This window comes from Telmatherina bonti (genome assembly GCF_933228915.1).
Source record: "Telmatherina bonti genome assembly, chromosome: 16".
NCBI lineage: Eukaryota > Metazoa > Chordata > Actinopteri > Atheriniformes > Telmatherinidae > Telmatherina > Telmatherina bonti.
Genome location: NC_136614.1, coordinates 26,515,425 through 26,530,574, shown reverse-complemented (window position 1 = coordinate 26,530,574; position 15,150 = coordinate 26,515,425). Strand labels below are relative to the sequence as shown.

The 15,150-nt window shown below is 38.5% G+C and overlaps 2 protein-coding genes across 2 annotated transcripts in view; one reads left to right on the top strand and one right to left on the bottom strand.

Moving 5' to 3' along the window:
- Nucleotides 1-757: 757 nt before the first annotated feature.
- On the bottom strand, nt 758-1,702 carry ora6 (olfactory receptor class A related 6; the record flags this gene model as incomplete). Its single annotated transcript, XM_079255138.1, has 1 exon — nt 758-1,702. One exon carries the CDS (start codon nt 1,700-1,702, stop codon nt 758-760), a length of 945 nt encoding a protein of 314 aa, XP_079111264.1.
- Nucleotides 1,703-5,164: 3,462 nt separating this feature from the next.
- Nucleotides 5,165-15,150, top strand: part of LOC306767291 (bromo adjacent homology domain-containing 1 protein) — a gene marked incomplete at its 3' end in the record, with an annotated part of 28,294 nt that continues 18,308 nt past the window's right edge. Inside the window, exon 1 of the mRNA XM_079255220.1 lies at nt 5,165-5,179. The remainder of the gene's footprint in view (nt 5,180-15,150) is intronic.

Sequence of the window (15,150 nt, the reverse complement as noted above, 5' to 3'; positions counted from 1 at the left end):
CACAAAAAGATTAGTTGAGCTGCTGTGAGTAAAATGTGGAGCAGCTTTCCTTCTCAGTAGGAGCCAGTGAGTGTTTTCTCTGATATTAACTGTGACGCTGTTAACCCTCATTTAAAACCATAATTAATATGCATGTTGAAATTTCATGAACATACTCTTAGCAGCTGAGCCAACCCCAGCTGTTTGATGACTTTATTGGGTCTTTGATGACAGAAATGCTTCTTTGCTTACCTTAAGCCACAAAGACGAGCCAAGCTTTAAAATATGGAAGTTTATTGAAAGAATGAGTCACTGTGTGAGTTAGCATCTGTCAGACTGAAGCAGTCATTTATTTTTAACACTCTGAATAATGGGATCCGCTTATTGGACTGTTGAGAGGCATATGCAGACATGTGCTCAAACAATTATGCCTTTTAAGATTGGCATGAAAATTTGCATGAAGCTGTTTGAAGATATATCATAAGTTAGGACTGAAAATGGCTTAGTATTAAAAGCAATTTGAAAGAGGAAAAAAAATGGGGCCAAAGCAGCACTTGGCATGATTTTATATATTAACTGTAAAATTGTAGCATGCTGTTATCATCCTCATAGCAAAAGATGGATCATTTGTTCCATTCAAAACGTCCAACGAGCTTCAGAGTTTTCACCCATGCTCCATAATTGTAATGATGTACTATTTACAGTCTATAACATAAAAATGATTTAAAAAAAATTTATTAGGCTGACAAAAATATATGTTCTATTCCAGCAAGTCTGTCTACAGCAAAGACTTAAATAACACCTTTTTGAAGTTCTTCAGCGAGAACAGGTTTTGTCCAATCCCGTAAACATATGGAGATATGGATGTATAGGAAGTTGAGATAAAGAACTCAGCCTCAGCTATAACAGGAAAGTCAATGGGGCTAAACAACCATTGGAAGATGAGGTAGAGGGTCCAGTCTATCTGGAATAGCACCATTGCTGCAACTATAGCAATCGTGCTTCGAATAAGCCTCACATCTTTACTTTTCCTGTTGACCTGGCTTGATGGGCTCCCACTAACCACAGGTGTCACCACCCTCCTCTGAATCAGCAGCGCTGTGATGATGAGGCAGCTGGTGACCGTGACAATGATCAGGGGCAGCAGGTGGCACATCAGGCTGAACAGATATTTGTAGACACGGTAGAGTTTGGGGCAGTGATTTCTACCACAGTGAAAGAAATCCGGAGGGCAGCTATTACCGTTTCTTGTGATATTTCCCACAGAGCCTTGAGCGTTGATAGCAAAAACGGGAAGGCCGAGGAGAAAGGACATCGTCACACAAACTCCGCTTAATATCCAGGCTGATCTGATGCTATCCAGGTAAATCGGGAGGTTGACCCTCCTGGTGACATCTCTCAGCTTCTGGTAGCGGAAGATGCTGATGACAACAGTGAAGAGAATGCTGCAGGTTTCACCAAACACAGTCAGAAATTTCAGTAAATCACACGACCAAGTGCCAGCAGTGGAGGAAAAAGACTGCAAGATGATAACGTCGTAAATGTTTATGATGACAATTTCCTCTAAGTTGGCTGCAGCCAATCCCATAAGAAACAGCTCAAATGATTTAATTTGGGAGAACTTGGTCTGGATGATGGAGAGGATGAGAGAGATGTTACCCACAAGTCCTACGCAGGAAACTAACACTCTCGAACCCAGGAAATAGAAAGTAAATGTATCCATAGTTCAAAATGAAATGGATCCAACAAAATCCAGAGAACAAGGTAGAGAAACTATACTTTCCACAGCCGAGCGAATAATGATCAGTTGTCTCTCTATCCAATTTGCCGTATCACTGACCACAAAACCTTTTTATCAAGTTCACAAAGATGACAACAATCCAGACTGGTGATTGGCTCATTACAGAGACAGGAAAACAAGAGGGTGCTGGAAACAGTGAAGGCTGGGAGTCATTAAAGTTTTACCTCTGAGCTTTTCCAAGCGTTATCTTGAGACCAACACAGCGTCTCGATTAAAGCAGCACCATGTTTTTCCACTTCTCCAATCTTATTACATTCGCTCAGTCTTAGCATTTGACTCCACATTCTTGACTTCATGCTTGCAAGTTTGTTGACCCTCTTTTAAACCCCCCCCCCCCCCCCCCCCCCCATTGTCCTTATTGTAACGCAGTTAATTATTCCTGAATCCTGGTTTGACCCTGATTTGTGCAGCACCTGAGTGGGAATTGATAATACATGCAGTACAGTGCATGTAACATGCACATACAAGCATTTATTTCTGAAAAATGTAATTGTTCAGAAAGCATTTTTCATTTATTCGAACTGCTTCTTTTATAGCCTAAAGCACACAGTATACACTGGTTCTCTTCCTGTTTTAGAGTAAACAAATCAGAACAACAATTTTTATCCACACATCTTTGTAATTGTAGGTATTTAATAACCAATAATAATTTGGTTTACATTCACTGTATAACCAAACTTCACTTAAGATAATTTTGAATTTTAATACAGTGAATTAGAAAATTATAATGTCTGTGAATAATAACTGTGTGTGCAACAAACAAAGTTACAGGGACAGGGGCTTCTGGAACCTGCTGTTGGCACAGAACCAGTTCATGTTCCAACTTGTCTCTTTTTTTTTTTTTTAACTAAGCCCTGCATCCTGATTCAGCTTAATTGTGTATCCCATAGTGTGCATGTAATTAAGGATGAGCCCTACACTGGCAGCAAATGGGCGAACTGAATGTTGCGTAATGAGCTTGGAAAGTGTAGGAAGCAAACTTTCAGTGATTATTAATCAAAGACTTTTAAAGAGAAATGCCAGTCATAAATATCAGTGATAGCAAAAGAAGGCAGCCATACAGAGCTTTCCACAAAACAGGATTTATTGCTTTTTAAAAATTTTATCCAGATGCTCACCAGGTCATATTTGACAGAAATCCCTCAACACAATAAACCTTTTTTTTAGGTTTCGCAGCAACAATAAACAACAACAAAAAAACCCCAACAGTTTTAGCTGTCGGCACAGAAACACATGCAGAATTAACAAGAAAGCATTGCTGCAGAGTGACAGAGAAGCAATATTCCTGCTAAACTATAAAATCCCAATTTCTGTAATACATTTGGCCGGGCATAAATCTAGCATGTTAGCATGCTCACATTTGATAATTTACACTTTGATTTTTTTTTTCTTTCAGTTTTTGTCAGTGTTTGTGCTTTTACAGAAACAAAAATGCTAAAAGCAGAACATATTTGCACTCAGCTAAGGACTAAAGTTGCACACAACATTTATTGTTTTGCAATCTGAAAAAGGCCAGACTATATTACCGACTATCGGGTTCAACTTGGACCTGAGTTCTTTTGTCTCAGATGCAATGAATTAGTCATTAAAATGCTAATGTGCATTGCTTGCTAATCAGCGACTGTACAAGAAGTAATTGGTTGGGGGAAGAATTACATTTAATTACTAGTTAATTAAAATAAAATATGTGGTTGACACTTGTGTAAAAGTCTTTGGTATTAAAAGAGTCTTATCACAGCAGTTAATTAAAAGTATTAAATAGACTTACAGGGAAAACAGACAAATAGAACCAGTTCTGGAAATATTGAAAATCCATAAAAGACACAAGGAAAGAAAAAAAGGCTTTTTTTTTTCTTTCTTTCTTTCCTACCATAAAGACAAAACTTAATGTTGAAGGTTAGGGTTTAACCCAGAAACCATTTAAAGTGAGCCTAGCCTTACACAGAGGTTACAAGCACCAAACACAAACATTCATGTATATGCATTTACCATATCTGAAGACTCACAAAATGTAAAGTCGAATCTCCATGAGTTATTAAATACATCTTTTTTTTATGATAAAAACAGAACCAGAGTAATTAAATCCAAGATCTTAGAGGGGTCTTCTTGCTTGTCTGTTTGTTGTCCTCTGAACTGCTCCAAACCTTTCATGTTCTTTCCTTATGCTACAAATCTTTCCATTTCAAGGAATTTCATTTAGGTTAACATAACTTCTTAGATCGCAAAAGAAATTGAAGTAAAGTCTGAAGATTGGAGATTCTGGCACAGCTAAGTCATGGTCCAAAGACAAAGCTGTGAAACAGTGGCCTCTTATGCTGCATTTTTGTTTAAATCTATCAAACATACTTCTGTTTAGTGAGAATTGCTTAGTTATTATAATTAATTCCAATATAATAACGGGCTCCTCACAATCACCCTGCCCAGCCTACAATAAAACAAGTTCACAGCCTTTTTTTTTTTTGTAAGCATTTACCACATGGGCTCTAATTTAGCTATTTGAGAACCATTTTCAAGGACTGAACCCTTGACTCGCACCACTTTCTGTACAGACTTTGCAAACAGTTTTCCTAACCTGACTACCACTTTTACACAGGGTCGTTTGTGTACAGGTGCTTCCAGGCTGCTCCCCACTCTTCACCGTGTCCAATTAATGCCACAGAGCATCCATCTAGGAAAGTTAAAAGGGTTGGATCCAATAATAGAAGCCATTCCCCTGCAGCTACGCGTTGATACCCCTTTAAAAGGCTCACCATGTTGCCATCACATGCTCCGGCACAAAAGTAGGATGACGATGGGCTTGTTGTTGTTATGTAAAGCATATTTGTTACTTATATTTTAAAAGAGAGCTTGGAGACTTTTTTTTTTTTTTCTTTGGTGAGGGGTTTCTTTGCTTTGCACGGCAGGAGTGGGGGCCAGCCCACCCAGTCTGTCAGCGCTGCAGTCGTGTTGTGCTGCTAGTTGTTGTTCAGTAGCTGGTGCGCAAACGGAAAGCTGCGTGCAGCGTTAATGCGAAGAGACGGATATAAGCGACGTGTGTCCTTGCTGCCGATCGTCTCCACAACGGGAACACACAAGTTTAGCGGCCGTGCTGGCGTTGGAAGACCGGACGGGATATAGAAAAAAAAAAGGAGCTTGCACGAGCTCTGCTCGTAAAGCAGTGTTGCCTCCTCCTCTTGTGAGAGGAGAGTTAAGTGCTGGCTCTATTAGAAGGGCTTTCCCTCGAGTGGAGTGGTGAAACGTCGGTGATATTTGAGCCTATTTCCTCCACTTGAGCCGCCTCGGTTAACCACTTGGATGAGGCTGACTTGTGTTACCTATCTGTTGGGAAAATAAAGGTCTCCAGACAGGCTGTGAAAACAAGACGGGAGGGTAGTGACTGCCACACGAGCCTTCGTTCCGGTAAGTAGTGGCTGGTCCACATTATCTCCCCTCTTTGAGCCTTTTTGCTCCTTTTCTTTTTCATTTTTATTCAGGCAGTCAGGGGTTGCGTGGCAAGCTTTTTTCCTCTTTTGAGTGTGTTCTTAAGTCGTGTCGGGAGGACGTTGCAGCGGCAGATAATGGCTATGGTGATGGAGGAGATTCCCAGGGAGTGGTGCTCCGTCGGACTGGCCGTGCAATGTGTGTGTGTGTGTGTGTTATCACAGCCCCCCTCGGCCGCCACTTCCAGCTGAAGTGTTGCCGATGATAGTACCGTGTCCGTGGAGCAGACTCCCAGCAAGGTCAACGGGATGGACCTTGTAGCTTCTGAGCTCAGTAATTTCACGATTATCTGGAAGGATGCGGGACGTGTTCACCTGAACACTGGTGCCATTGTGTGCGTGCGTGTGTGTGTGTGTGTAGATCTATAGGATGGGAGGGGGGGGGGGGGGGGAGATCTGTATGGGTGTGTAGTTTTGTGTGCGCGCGCGTGCACGAGAGATTACAAACTTTATTGTGCTCGTGTTTGTTTTTTTTGTCTGTCTCGTGCCAAACATCGGGCCTTGACTGAGTGAACAAATCACACCCTGCTTTAATCCACGGTGTCGCTCCGCTCAGGTGAATGAAGAGCAATTAGGCCACATCACAGCTTGTCACTCGTGGGAATGATGCTGGTAGAAACACGAATGACGAACCAGAAGAGCTCCACACGAACTCTTCCATGTATAAATATTTCAAGACTTCCAGTGGACGGAGTGCAAGAAAAATACTACTTAAGGCTACCTGTAATTTCATGAGTAGGCTAAGCTACCAGGAACCAAATGTGGTTAAAATATTAAAGCAAAAGTACCTTTTGGTCACTCTGACTGGAATATCTTAATATATAGTATCTTTAGATTAATATAGAGAAGCATCAGCATCTAAGTAGCGCCAGGTGAAGCTCCTTTGCATCCTTTCTCTTCTCTGGACTTTGTCTTCAGCTTTCATATTTTCAAAAGTGTTGGATTATTTAGATTTATTGGGATTTTTTTTTCTTTTTGGTGGTAAGAAGCTGGGGAAAAAAAAGGTTTTAAGTAATGCTTTACTCCCTGAATGAACCACTTTGTTGCTTGATGTTTGTGTGAGGAATGTCTGGCTGTGTTTCGGGTAAATGCTATCTCGGATTTTAACTGCGATCTTCTGAAACGCTGTTTAAACATGATGGTTGTTTCGTGTGAAGTTCATGGCCTACACTTAATGTAACCCACCCCCACTTTTTTTTCTTTTACATTACTGTTGATTATGCAGTAGCCTACTTTGGCCCAGTTTCAGTCCAAGTTGTAAAAGAAGGAGCTATTTGAACACGAAACAACAATGAGCAAACCCTCTACTGTATGCCCTGTTTCCAAGCTTTTATCTCAATAAAATGTTAAAAGTCATATTAGTTGTGGTGTTTTTCAATAAAATGTTACAAAGTAAAGCTCATTGGCTGTACAGGAGAAATCATCTGCATTGTTACTGGCTGGGTGTATCTGAGACAGAGACAGTGGTTTGTTTACAAAACGTGTTGAGTGTGAGGACGGTAGAAATAAAGATAATGGGGTTCTTTCGATCAAATGTTTCTAAAATGTAAATTATTAGATAAATCAGTGTGCCCGAATGACTAATATAAAATGACCTGGGAAGTTTAGAAGAGAAAAAAACAAATGGCAAAACTTTTAACAACTTCTAAATCAACACAAGGGGGATTCAGCCTAAGACCTGGTTTTTGCAATAAGTCACAAAAAACAAATAATTCATCTGTAATTTTTCGTCAACCTTGTGGAAACAAGTTGTTGGATATCATAATCATTTTAACTAAATCTTTTCTCATACTTAATATTTTGTTTATGACTCCATTAAGACCCTATTATTCAGATTTAGTTACTTCTATTAAAACATATTGCTTTATTTAAAAATGCCTTCTTATATCTTACTTAAGGTCTTTCTGGGAAACAGAATCATCTAGCAGTCATTATTTCTCTGCCTCTGAAAAGAAATATAAAAAAGAATTTTTTTAAAATTAAGTGAAAAATCTAATGCTTTTTGTAACTTAAGTTTGTTATTTTTAAAAAATAATGTCAAGTGTTGAAAACGTTGCTTCATATCAAAAAGTAAAAGGCTGACTTTCTTGCCTAATGTGTACCAAGCTGTTTGTTACTTCAGACAGAAACAATCTTTGATTGGTTGGATTATTTTACCCCTAGTGATCGTGAGAGGAACTGCAAACATCGTGTTAGGCCAAGAATACCTTAGACCATTGATGGTTGTCTTGTTTGTTGTTTACCATGACTGCCTCACACATTTTGCATTTATTTGAAGTGTTGTTTGTGAACGACTTCTAAGCTTAACAGCAGTGAAAATGAAGTTTAAAACAAAATATTTAATTAAGGGCTCATTTTTTTCTGGGCGGTACCTCAAAATGAACCAGATGTTTGTCTTCCCTGTTGTCGCTATGTTTACCGTTCTGTTTACGTCCTGCAAATTCTCTAAAGCGCCCCCTAGTGGAATCCTCTGGTAACACGTGTAGCACATTAGCTAGCGTATGAGGTTATTTGTTACTCTTACGCAATGTTACAAAGCAAGAATATGCTCAGCCTAAAAATGGCATCCATGAAGGTGAGAGTTACATGAAAAAAGAAGCTCTGACTATGAGCATATCTTAATGGTAGTATTGATTGACTAAGTTAAGTTACTGACTAAACTGAAGAAAAAAGATTATGGCAAAGTGTTAATATATTTCTTAAATGTTGGTCTCAATATCATGACAGCATGGTACTTTACATGTCATCTTTAAGGGTCATAGTTTAGGGTACAAATAGCCTCCATGTGCATTTTGATTGAGGGCATATTAAAAAGAATGTCACGCCCTGTCATTTGGTGACATGCACTGTTTTCTGCCAGGCCTAGTGATCATAATCAACTTCAGCCTTATACTAATTTATTTACTTTTTAAACCCAGTTGCTTATTTTGTTTTAAGTTGGTTAAAGTCCTGAAGCAGAGCAGGCACGGTATAGGACAGTTCAAAGTAAAAAGGACTAATAACAAAATGTCTTAATTTTGAATTTTGATTAGATAAATTTCAGATTGATGGCATCACCAAAGTACTTTTTCTGCTACAATTTTCAATCAATTTTTTGCCTAACTTACATTCTGATCATCAACCATTACAGCATCTCTGACCTAGTTTGAGAATTACTGACGTTGGAGGAAGTGAAGATTTTAGTAACTCTGTTAAAGCAGAAGTTTCCAAAGCCGTTGTTCCTTTATCCTTTTTCAGTATTGTCTCCCTAAAGAGTGACTTTCAGCATTTATAATTATATTTCCTCTGTTTTTACAGTCATAAATGCTACTTTACATGCCGTCTGTTTTCTGTCACATCTAATTCTTCAGGGCTGCCATGAGTCATCCTTGCTGCAATCTGATCTGTGTGCCACAGTGACACACCAGTTTATTGTAGTTGAACATTAATCTTTTGGGAGTTTTGTTCTGCACTATGCAGTGATTCTCTACCATGTTGTCTCTTTGATCCAACAGGCCACATCCCACCTCACTAAACCCTCATAAATGTCATAAAATTTAATATAGAGGTGTTTTAATCACTCACACCTAGACCTGTTAGTTAATCACTGTGCTGGACTAATAACGACCATAAAGGCAATCCAGTGTAAAATTACCAATGGATTCCTGCCAACAGACAAATCTAAAGCTCGAATCATTAATGAAATACTTGCAATTAGCATTGATTTGGGTCAGTGATTATATGATGGATGTTTTTAATGATCTTTGTCTGTTTACATTTATTCTGTCAGTCGACATTACGCTCTGCTTTACGATATATTCTGTACAAAGATAGTGCGGCACCGTTTTTATGAGGATGCATGACTTCAGTAGTCAGTTATGCAGGGGTGTTAAGTATCTGAACATGTACTTGAAAGAAGTTTTATGCTGTCAAACCTGTAGAGCTGCGCTGCATTTACCTGGCAAATACAACGAAGATTCACATAGATAGAAGATTGTAGACATCTGCTTAGATTTGGCATTTAAAAACAAAGGACAAAACCTGGTACTCAGTGGTTACCTGATTTTACACATTTGAAACATTTTTCCTTCCTGATTTTAAGCAGAAAGAGCAGCACATTTAAATACTTGTATTCAGATTGACTTTATTCTATATGTGTGGTTTAACAAAGGCATCAGTTGGCTGCTAATGCTGATGACATGCAAAAGTTTTGGCCTTAAAAGTTGTTGCAGTGAATTTTTTGTGTAAAAAAAACTCATCCCAAAATCACCTATTGTAATGTTCTTCTGAATCTTTGGTGCAAATTAAACGAGTAAGAAGGAAAAAAAAAAGCTATGTTGCCTCCTTCTAAGCAGTTCCTTTTAAATACCTGCTACCCCACAAAGCAGGTGAAAGGCATATGACGATGACCGAGCCATTTTCAGGTAGCCTGTGGAGGTGGTGTCTGGAAGATCAAGAAAACTGCTTGTTGGAATGTGAAAAGGGGAATCAAAGCTCAGATCCTGTTTGGTGAGTGTTCCCGAGAGCCTTGCAGCCAGACCCTGTGGTGATGCACTGTTTTACCCTGATATGACTTTCTTGGAAAAGTCATCAGAAGCAAACCTTTCCAGCGTCCTCGCCATATAAAGCTTCCAATAACATCTAAAGCAGTTCAACAAACTTCTAAAACAAATCCTGCAGATACATGAAGTTACATTTCTGATGAAAACTGGACAGAACTAAATCAGTTTTGGTTCGTAATGTCCCTTTTGAGCCCTACAATGCTCCCCTCAATGTTAAGTCAAATTAAGTGGGAAGAGAAAATGGATGCATAGTCTGGAAGCTTATTGGATTCCATTAAATTTTATATTGGTTTAGTTGGATATATCGCACTTAAAATGATAAAAATACCTACTTATAATAGAGATGAACCAAGGGCATGAGTTTGAATTCTAAAATGGTCATAAAGCTTCATACATGTGTCATAAAAAAGCATTTATTATATGAATATACTTATAAAGAAAGATAAAATATTTTTTATCAGCTAGAAATGAATTCAATTGCAATAAAAAAAAAAAAAAAAAAAAAAAATCTGTGTTGGTTTCCAGTCGCTGGCTTGTGATATGTTGCTGTAAAGTCAAAAACAGCAGCAATAAAGGTTGTAAATGTGGTTTTTCAACCTCAGGATGCTGCTAATGAAAGAGGGCTCCAGAAATTAAATTAAATTATCAGAGTGCCATCAAAATGAGTCCAAAGAGTTTTAATGTTAGGAACTTACGTTGTATTGCTTTATGCACAACCATTGACTAACTATACTTATAGCTTATATTGCAGCCAGTGGGGCAACATTTTACTGGCTGAGGAACAAATGGATTCTTGTAAATATTAGCAAATTTTGGAAAACGAGTCTAAAAAAAACTAACTAAATAGATAAATAAATCTGAAGGTGAGAAGAGAAAAACTACATCTCTAAATAGCAGTACATCTGTGTATGGAAAAGTTCACAACGCTCAAACTGACGTAAAACAGCAATAACACTGCAGGCTGGATAGACTGTTTAAAACATGTAATACTGATGAAGAGGAGTGTAAGTAAGAACTGACCATGCTGTGTACTAAGTTTTGTTTTATATGGAAAGCACAAATAATGGGGAAAAAAACCCAAAAACACAGTCTTGCTTAAAATGTTAAAGACATTTCTCATTTCGATTCTCTTTTATTCCCTTTGGGTTGCTATTAAATTGCTGTTTTGTTTCTTTAACTTGAGTAAAGCTTTTATGTCATCAGGGTTTTTGGGAAATGGATATAAAGCTAATTTTAAACAGTGGGTCCTTTATAATCTGTTGTGATTATGTCTATTGCTTTGTTTCCACCCCAGCCTCTATTGCATTCTTTGTTTGAATCACTATGTTGTAATTTTTAAATATTTAGTGCGCTGGTGTGTGTTTATGCTGGCTGTCATTTAAGCACCTTCTCATGAGGAGCAAGATTACTGTCACGCTTGCCTGGTTTCATTGAGAGAGAGCTGTTTATGTTCATATGCTCTTATTGTTCTGAGGAAACTCTTTACATTTATGTTAAGTGAAATGAATTACATCTGCTGAACCGCCTTTTCCTGTTCCTGTTTTTTTCCTCTTTTACCTTGTAAGTGTCAGCAGCTAGCCTTGTGAATAGCAGACAGTCTTAAAATGTGTGGCACGTCATTCTGCTGTAATTTCATAATTAACCTGTGCTGGCCTTCTTCTTCTTGTTTTTATCTTTTAAAAGCCATGAAAGCCCAGCCCTGATTGTTGAATCCATTTTCTCATTTCTCTGCTGAATCCACAGTGGTGACAGCAGACACTTTCATGCCTGCTGTCAAATTTTAATCATTGAGAGAGTTAAACTGAGACAAAGTGTGTGTCTGTAGTCCTGAAGGATAAGTGACCTCTCAGGCCTGTTTTTTAATGTGTGGGACAGTACTTTGACTGCCCGGGTGTGTCACTTTTTGTGGTTCCTTGTTTCTGTAAATGTCTTTTCTTTTTCTGGTGAAGGAAAAAAAGGGGAAAAGACCACCCACTCTTCTCCTACACCCATTCAAAGGATGTTTGGCAGGCTCTGTAATTGGATTTGACTTGTTTATTTCAAGCCTACAAATTAAGCATTGACACTACCTCAAGGAGGTAAATGAGGTAGATTTTTTACTTTTGATTCTATTCACTGAATCGTCATACACTGGTGTCAGAGTCATGTGTTTATAAAATTGTAGTTTTGCTGTAAAAGAATCATTGTGCTTTATCAAAAAAGTAAATTTTTCTAAACTCAGCTCAGTTATTGTCTATTAGCCACTCTGGGAGAAAAGATTTTTAACAGACCAAACTAGAAATCTTTTAGCAGCGTTTGGCTTCATCTGTGGCTCCAAAAGGCTGTATTGAGTTTCTTTCATCAGAATTTCCAATTCTCATAACAACTATATGATTTTATAATTACATTGTCATCTGGTTAAAGCAACATCAAATAATTCATTTGCTCATTTATTTGTTTTTCCAGGACAGTTACACCACCACTGAATGCATTATTTAATCAGCCTTGATTAACTGCTTTGGCAGTAGCGTTGTGTGTGTGTGGATCAAAGCATCAGCATACAGGTCCTTGTAAAATTGCCAGAGTTGTTACAAAGATTAGCTTAAGGACCTGATTTAAACATTTTTTTTTTTTAAACTTGGTTGCTTACAGTGATAAGTCTGAGCTATATTATATGAATGTGGAATTCTCCCTCGGAGTGAGTGCAAGGGGTGTGTGGTTTAGGGCTGGGCGATACGACCAAAATCTCATATCCTGATATAGCTCATTTTATATCCCCATAATGATATACATAATGATATTAAATTGTTTGTGTAATTTTGTATCAGTGATCAGTTATTTGTCAGATGTGCTTGGCAACAGCAGCAGTGATCTACTTCCATCTGCGGGAACTATGGCCGTATGACGTTTCACAGGTAAATGCCTGTTGCAGCGTTTCTGTCTGGAGTTTATTCTGAGCGATTTCGCCTCCATTTGACGCTGCTTTTTGCTCGTTGACTCTATTCTTTATTCTGTATTCTTTATCCTAATTCTTGCGCAGGTTCTAAAATGAGTTAGTTGTGTCGGAGTCCATTGTTGGGACTGTGAGCTAGTCTGTTGTTGGTTCCAAGTCGGTCTTTTTATATCTAAACTGCATCCATGCAACAGAAATTTCCCTTCTTTTACGAACAAGCTCATCAGTTTTGGTTTGCTGGTCATCTTTTAGTGAAATGTCCTGCTCTGAAACACGTCTGCTACGTCTTTCTCTTGTTTATATCATAGGTTTTTATATTGCAGCCTACATGCTGTAAAGCTCATCTTGACGTAAAATACTGCAGTAAAGCAACTTAACGTAATAGATAATAGACAGTTTCTATCGTCCAAACGATATATATTGTCATATCGCCCAGCCCTAGTATGGTTGTTTGTCTCTTTGTGTTGTCCCTGTGATTTCCAAGTGCAACAAAACCATAAGTAAATATGTTTCTTATTTGTTAAAAGACATATGAGCAATATCAACCATTAAAACGCTGGATCACTGCTGCAGAGTAAAGATACATTTATGTCCTATTTCAATCATAAATAGGTAATATGTCTTGTTTTTGCAAATTATCATATGTTGCCGCCTTCACACTCTGTAAAGTCCATTCCTCCACTAGAAGACAGTGCGGAGTTCAGAGTTCACTTCTGCACTCTGATGTTTGTTTCAGACACTGACTGGTGGTGGTAATGCACTGCTGTAAACTTGTTTGCACGCTTACATAGCCTTTCTTCAAAAGCACATCTGCAGTTGTTCCCCTCATCTACTGCTTCTTCCTGTTCCCTTTGTCCTTCTTTGGTTTGTTCTTTTTGCTGTTTGCATGTCACCCATACTGCTTATCAATCCCCGTGTAAACTACGAGAGTTTGCGAAGATGTCCATTCATCTGCGAATATGTGCTCTATGTTGAACATGAATGGGCCTCAACACCTACAGCTTTAGAAAACCAAACGTGCGTAGCCTGTATGCATGGCTTACGCAAACACTGTAAGAACAAATCCTAGCTACTCGTTGGGCTGCACCTTACAGCTAATATGTGTGCATTACAAGAAATTGGTGAAAACAGAAAGTTGGCAAGTTGTTGGACATTTAGCTGGCTGTCTCTGCAGATGCGTTAGAACAGTAATGTATTGACTCTCAGAACTCACTGGCCAGCTGAATGAGTGAAAAGCTGTTTTCAGCTGGTTGCAGCTGATAGTCTGGGAGTGTGCAGCCACCTATCAGCCAGACTAGCTGGCCTGGCTGAGGCAGAACATAGGGTTGCATAGATTTTAGGATGGTTGCTTGCAGTGGCAGTTTTTGAAAACATGGGCGGCCCCCCCCTGGGCAGCAGTGTGTATGTGCAGCAGTGCAGGAGAGCAAAAGAAAATGTTGGGGATATGGGGATATGCGTCCCCTTTTTTGTGGTGGTACACATCTCAACTAGTGCTGGTGAGAAGGTTGCTTCACAGTCAGTAGCAGCTGGAAGAAGCATGAGATGAAGAGGGGTGTGGTGTCTCAGACAGCAGATCACAGCACAGTTAGTATCTAGACACAAAATGCTGCTTAATAAATAGTATTTCAGCAAAGCTTTAGTTTTATACACCTATGCCACGGCAGCTCTAATTTTTACAACACAAACTAATTGGACTTTCCAGGGTTTTTTTTCGTTGCAACATGTAAAACACATTAATGCAGAAGCAGAAGATGCTTGTGGTTTAAATCAGAGCCACCAGATTGTTAGTTGAGTCAAGTGCTAAATGAAGGATGGAAAATAAAAAGTAAGAAAAAACCATCTTGAGCTCACTTCAGAAAGAGAGGGAAAGAAGAAAAGTAAAGATAAAAGTATTATACATGGAAATTCTTTGCTAGAATAAAGTTTAAAGACAGAAATGACTTCCAGGCAAGAAAAATCACAAATTCAAGCAGCTTATTGTATTACAAACAACAAAAACCCAGTCATTTAAGATAACTCTACTAAAAATGAGAAGTTTGCTCTCTTACGTTTCCTCTAAGAATTTATCTAATCTGGGATTAATAAATTAAAAAGACATTCTTCAAATAGAATAGTTTAAACAAATTATTTCCTGAAGGAATACACCAAAACATCTTTATTTTCAATATTTATTTTATTAGTGGACATTAGTCAGAGATTATGTTCTCTTGTCCCACAAACCAAAAGAAATCAACCTCTTTCACATCGGAAAGTAAGTGTTGATTCGGTTTAGAACAAGACTCAGCTACACTTTAGTAAGACACCTCGATAACAACAGCAGACACACATATGATTTTGTGGTATGCACTGACTTTATTTAAGCACATGGTTATGCTGTCATGCAGCAGTCGGCCAGGCTGGCAGCTCCAGCTTGCTTCC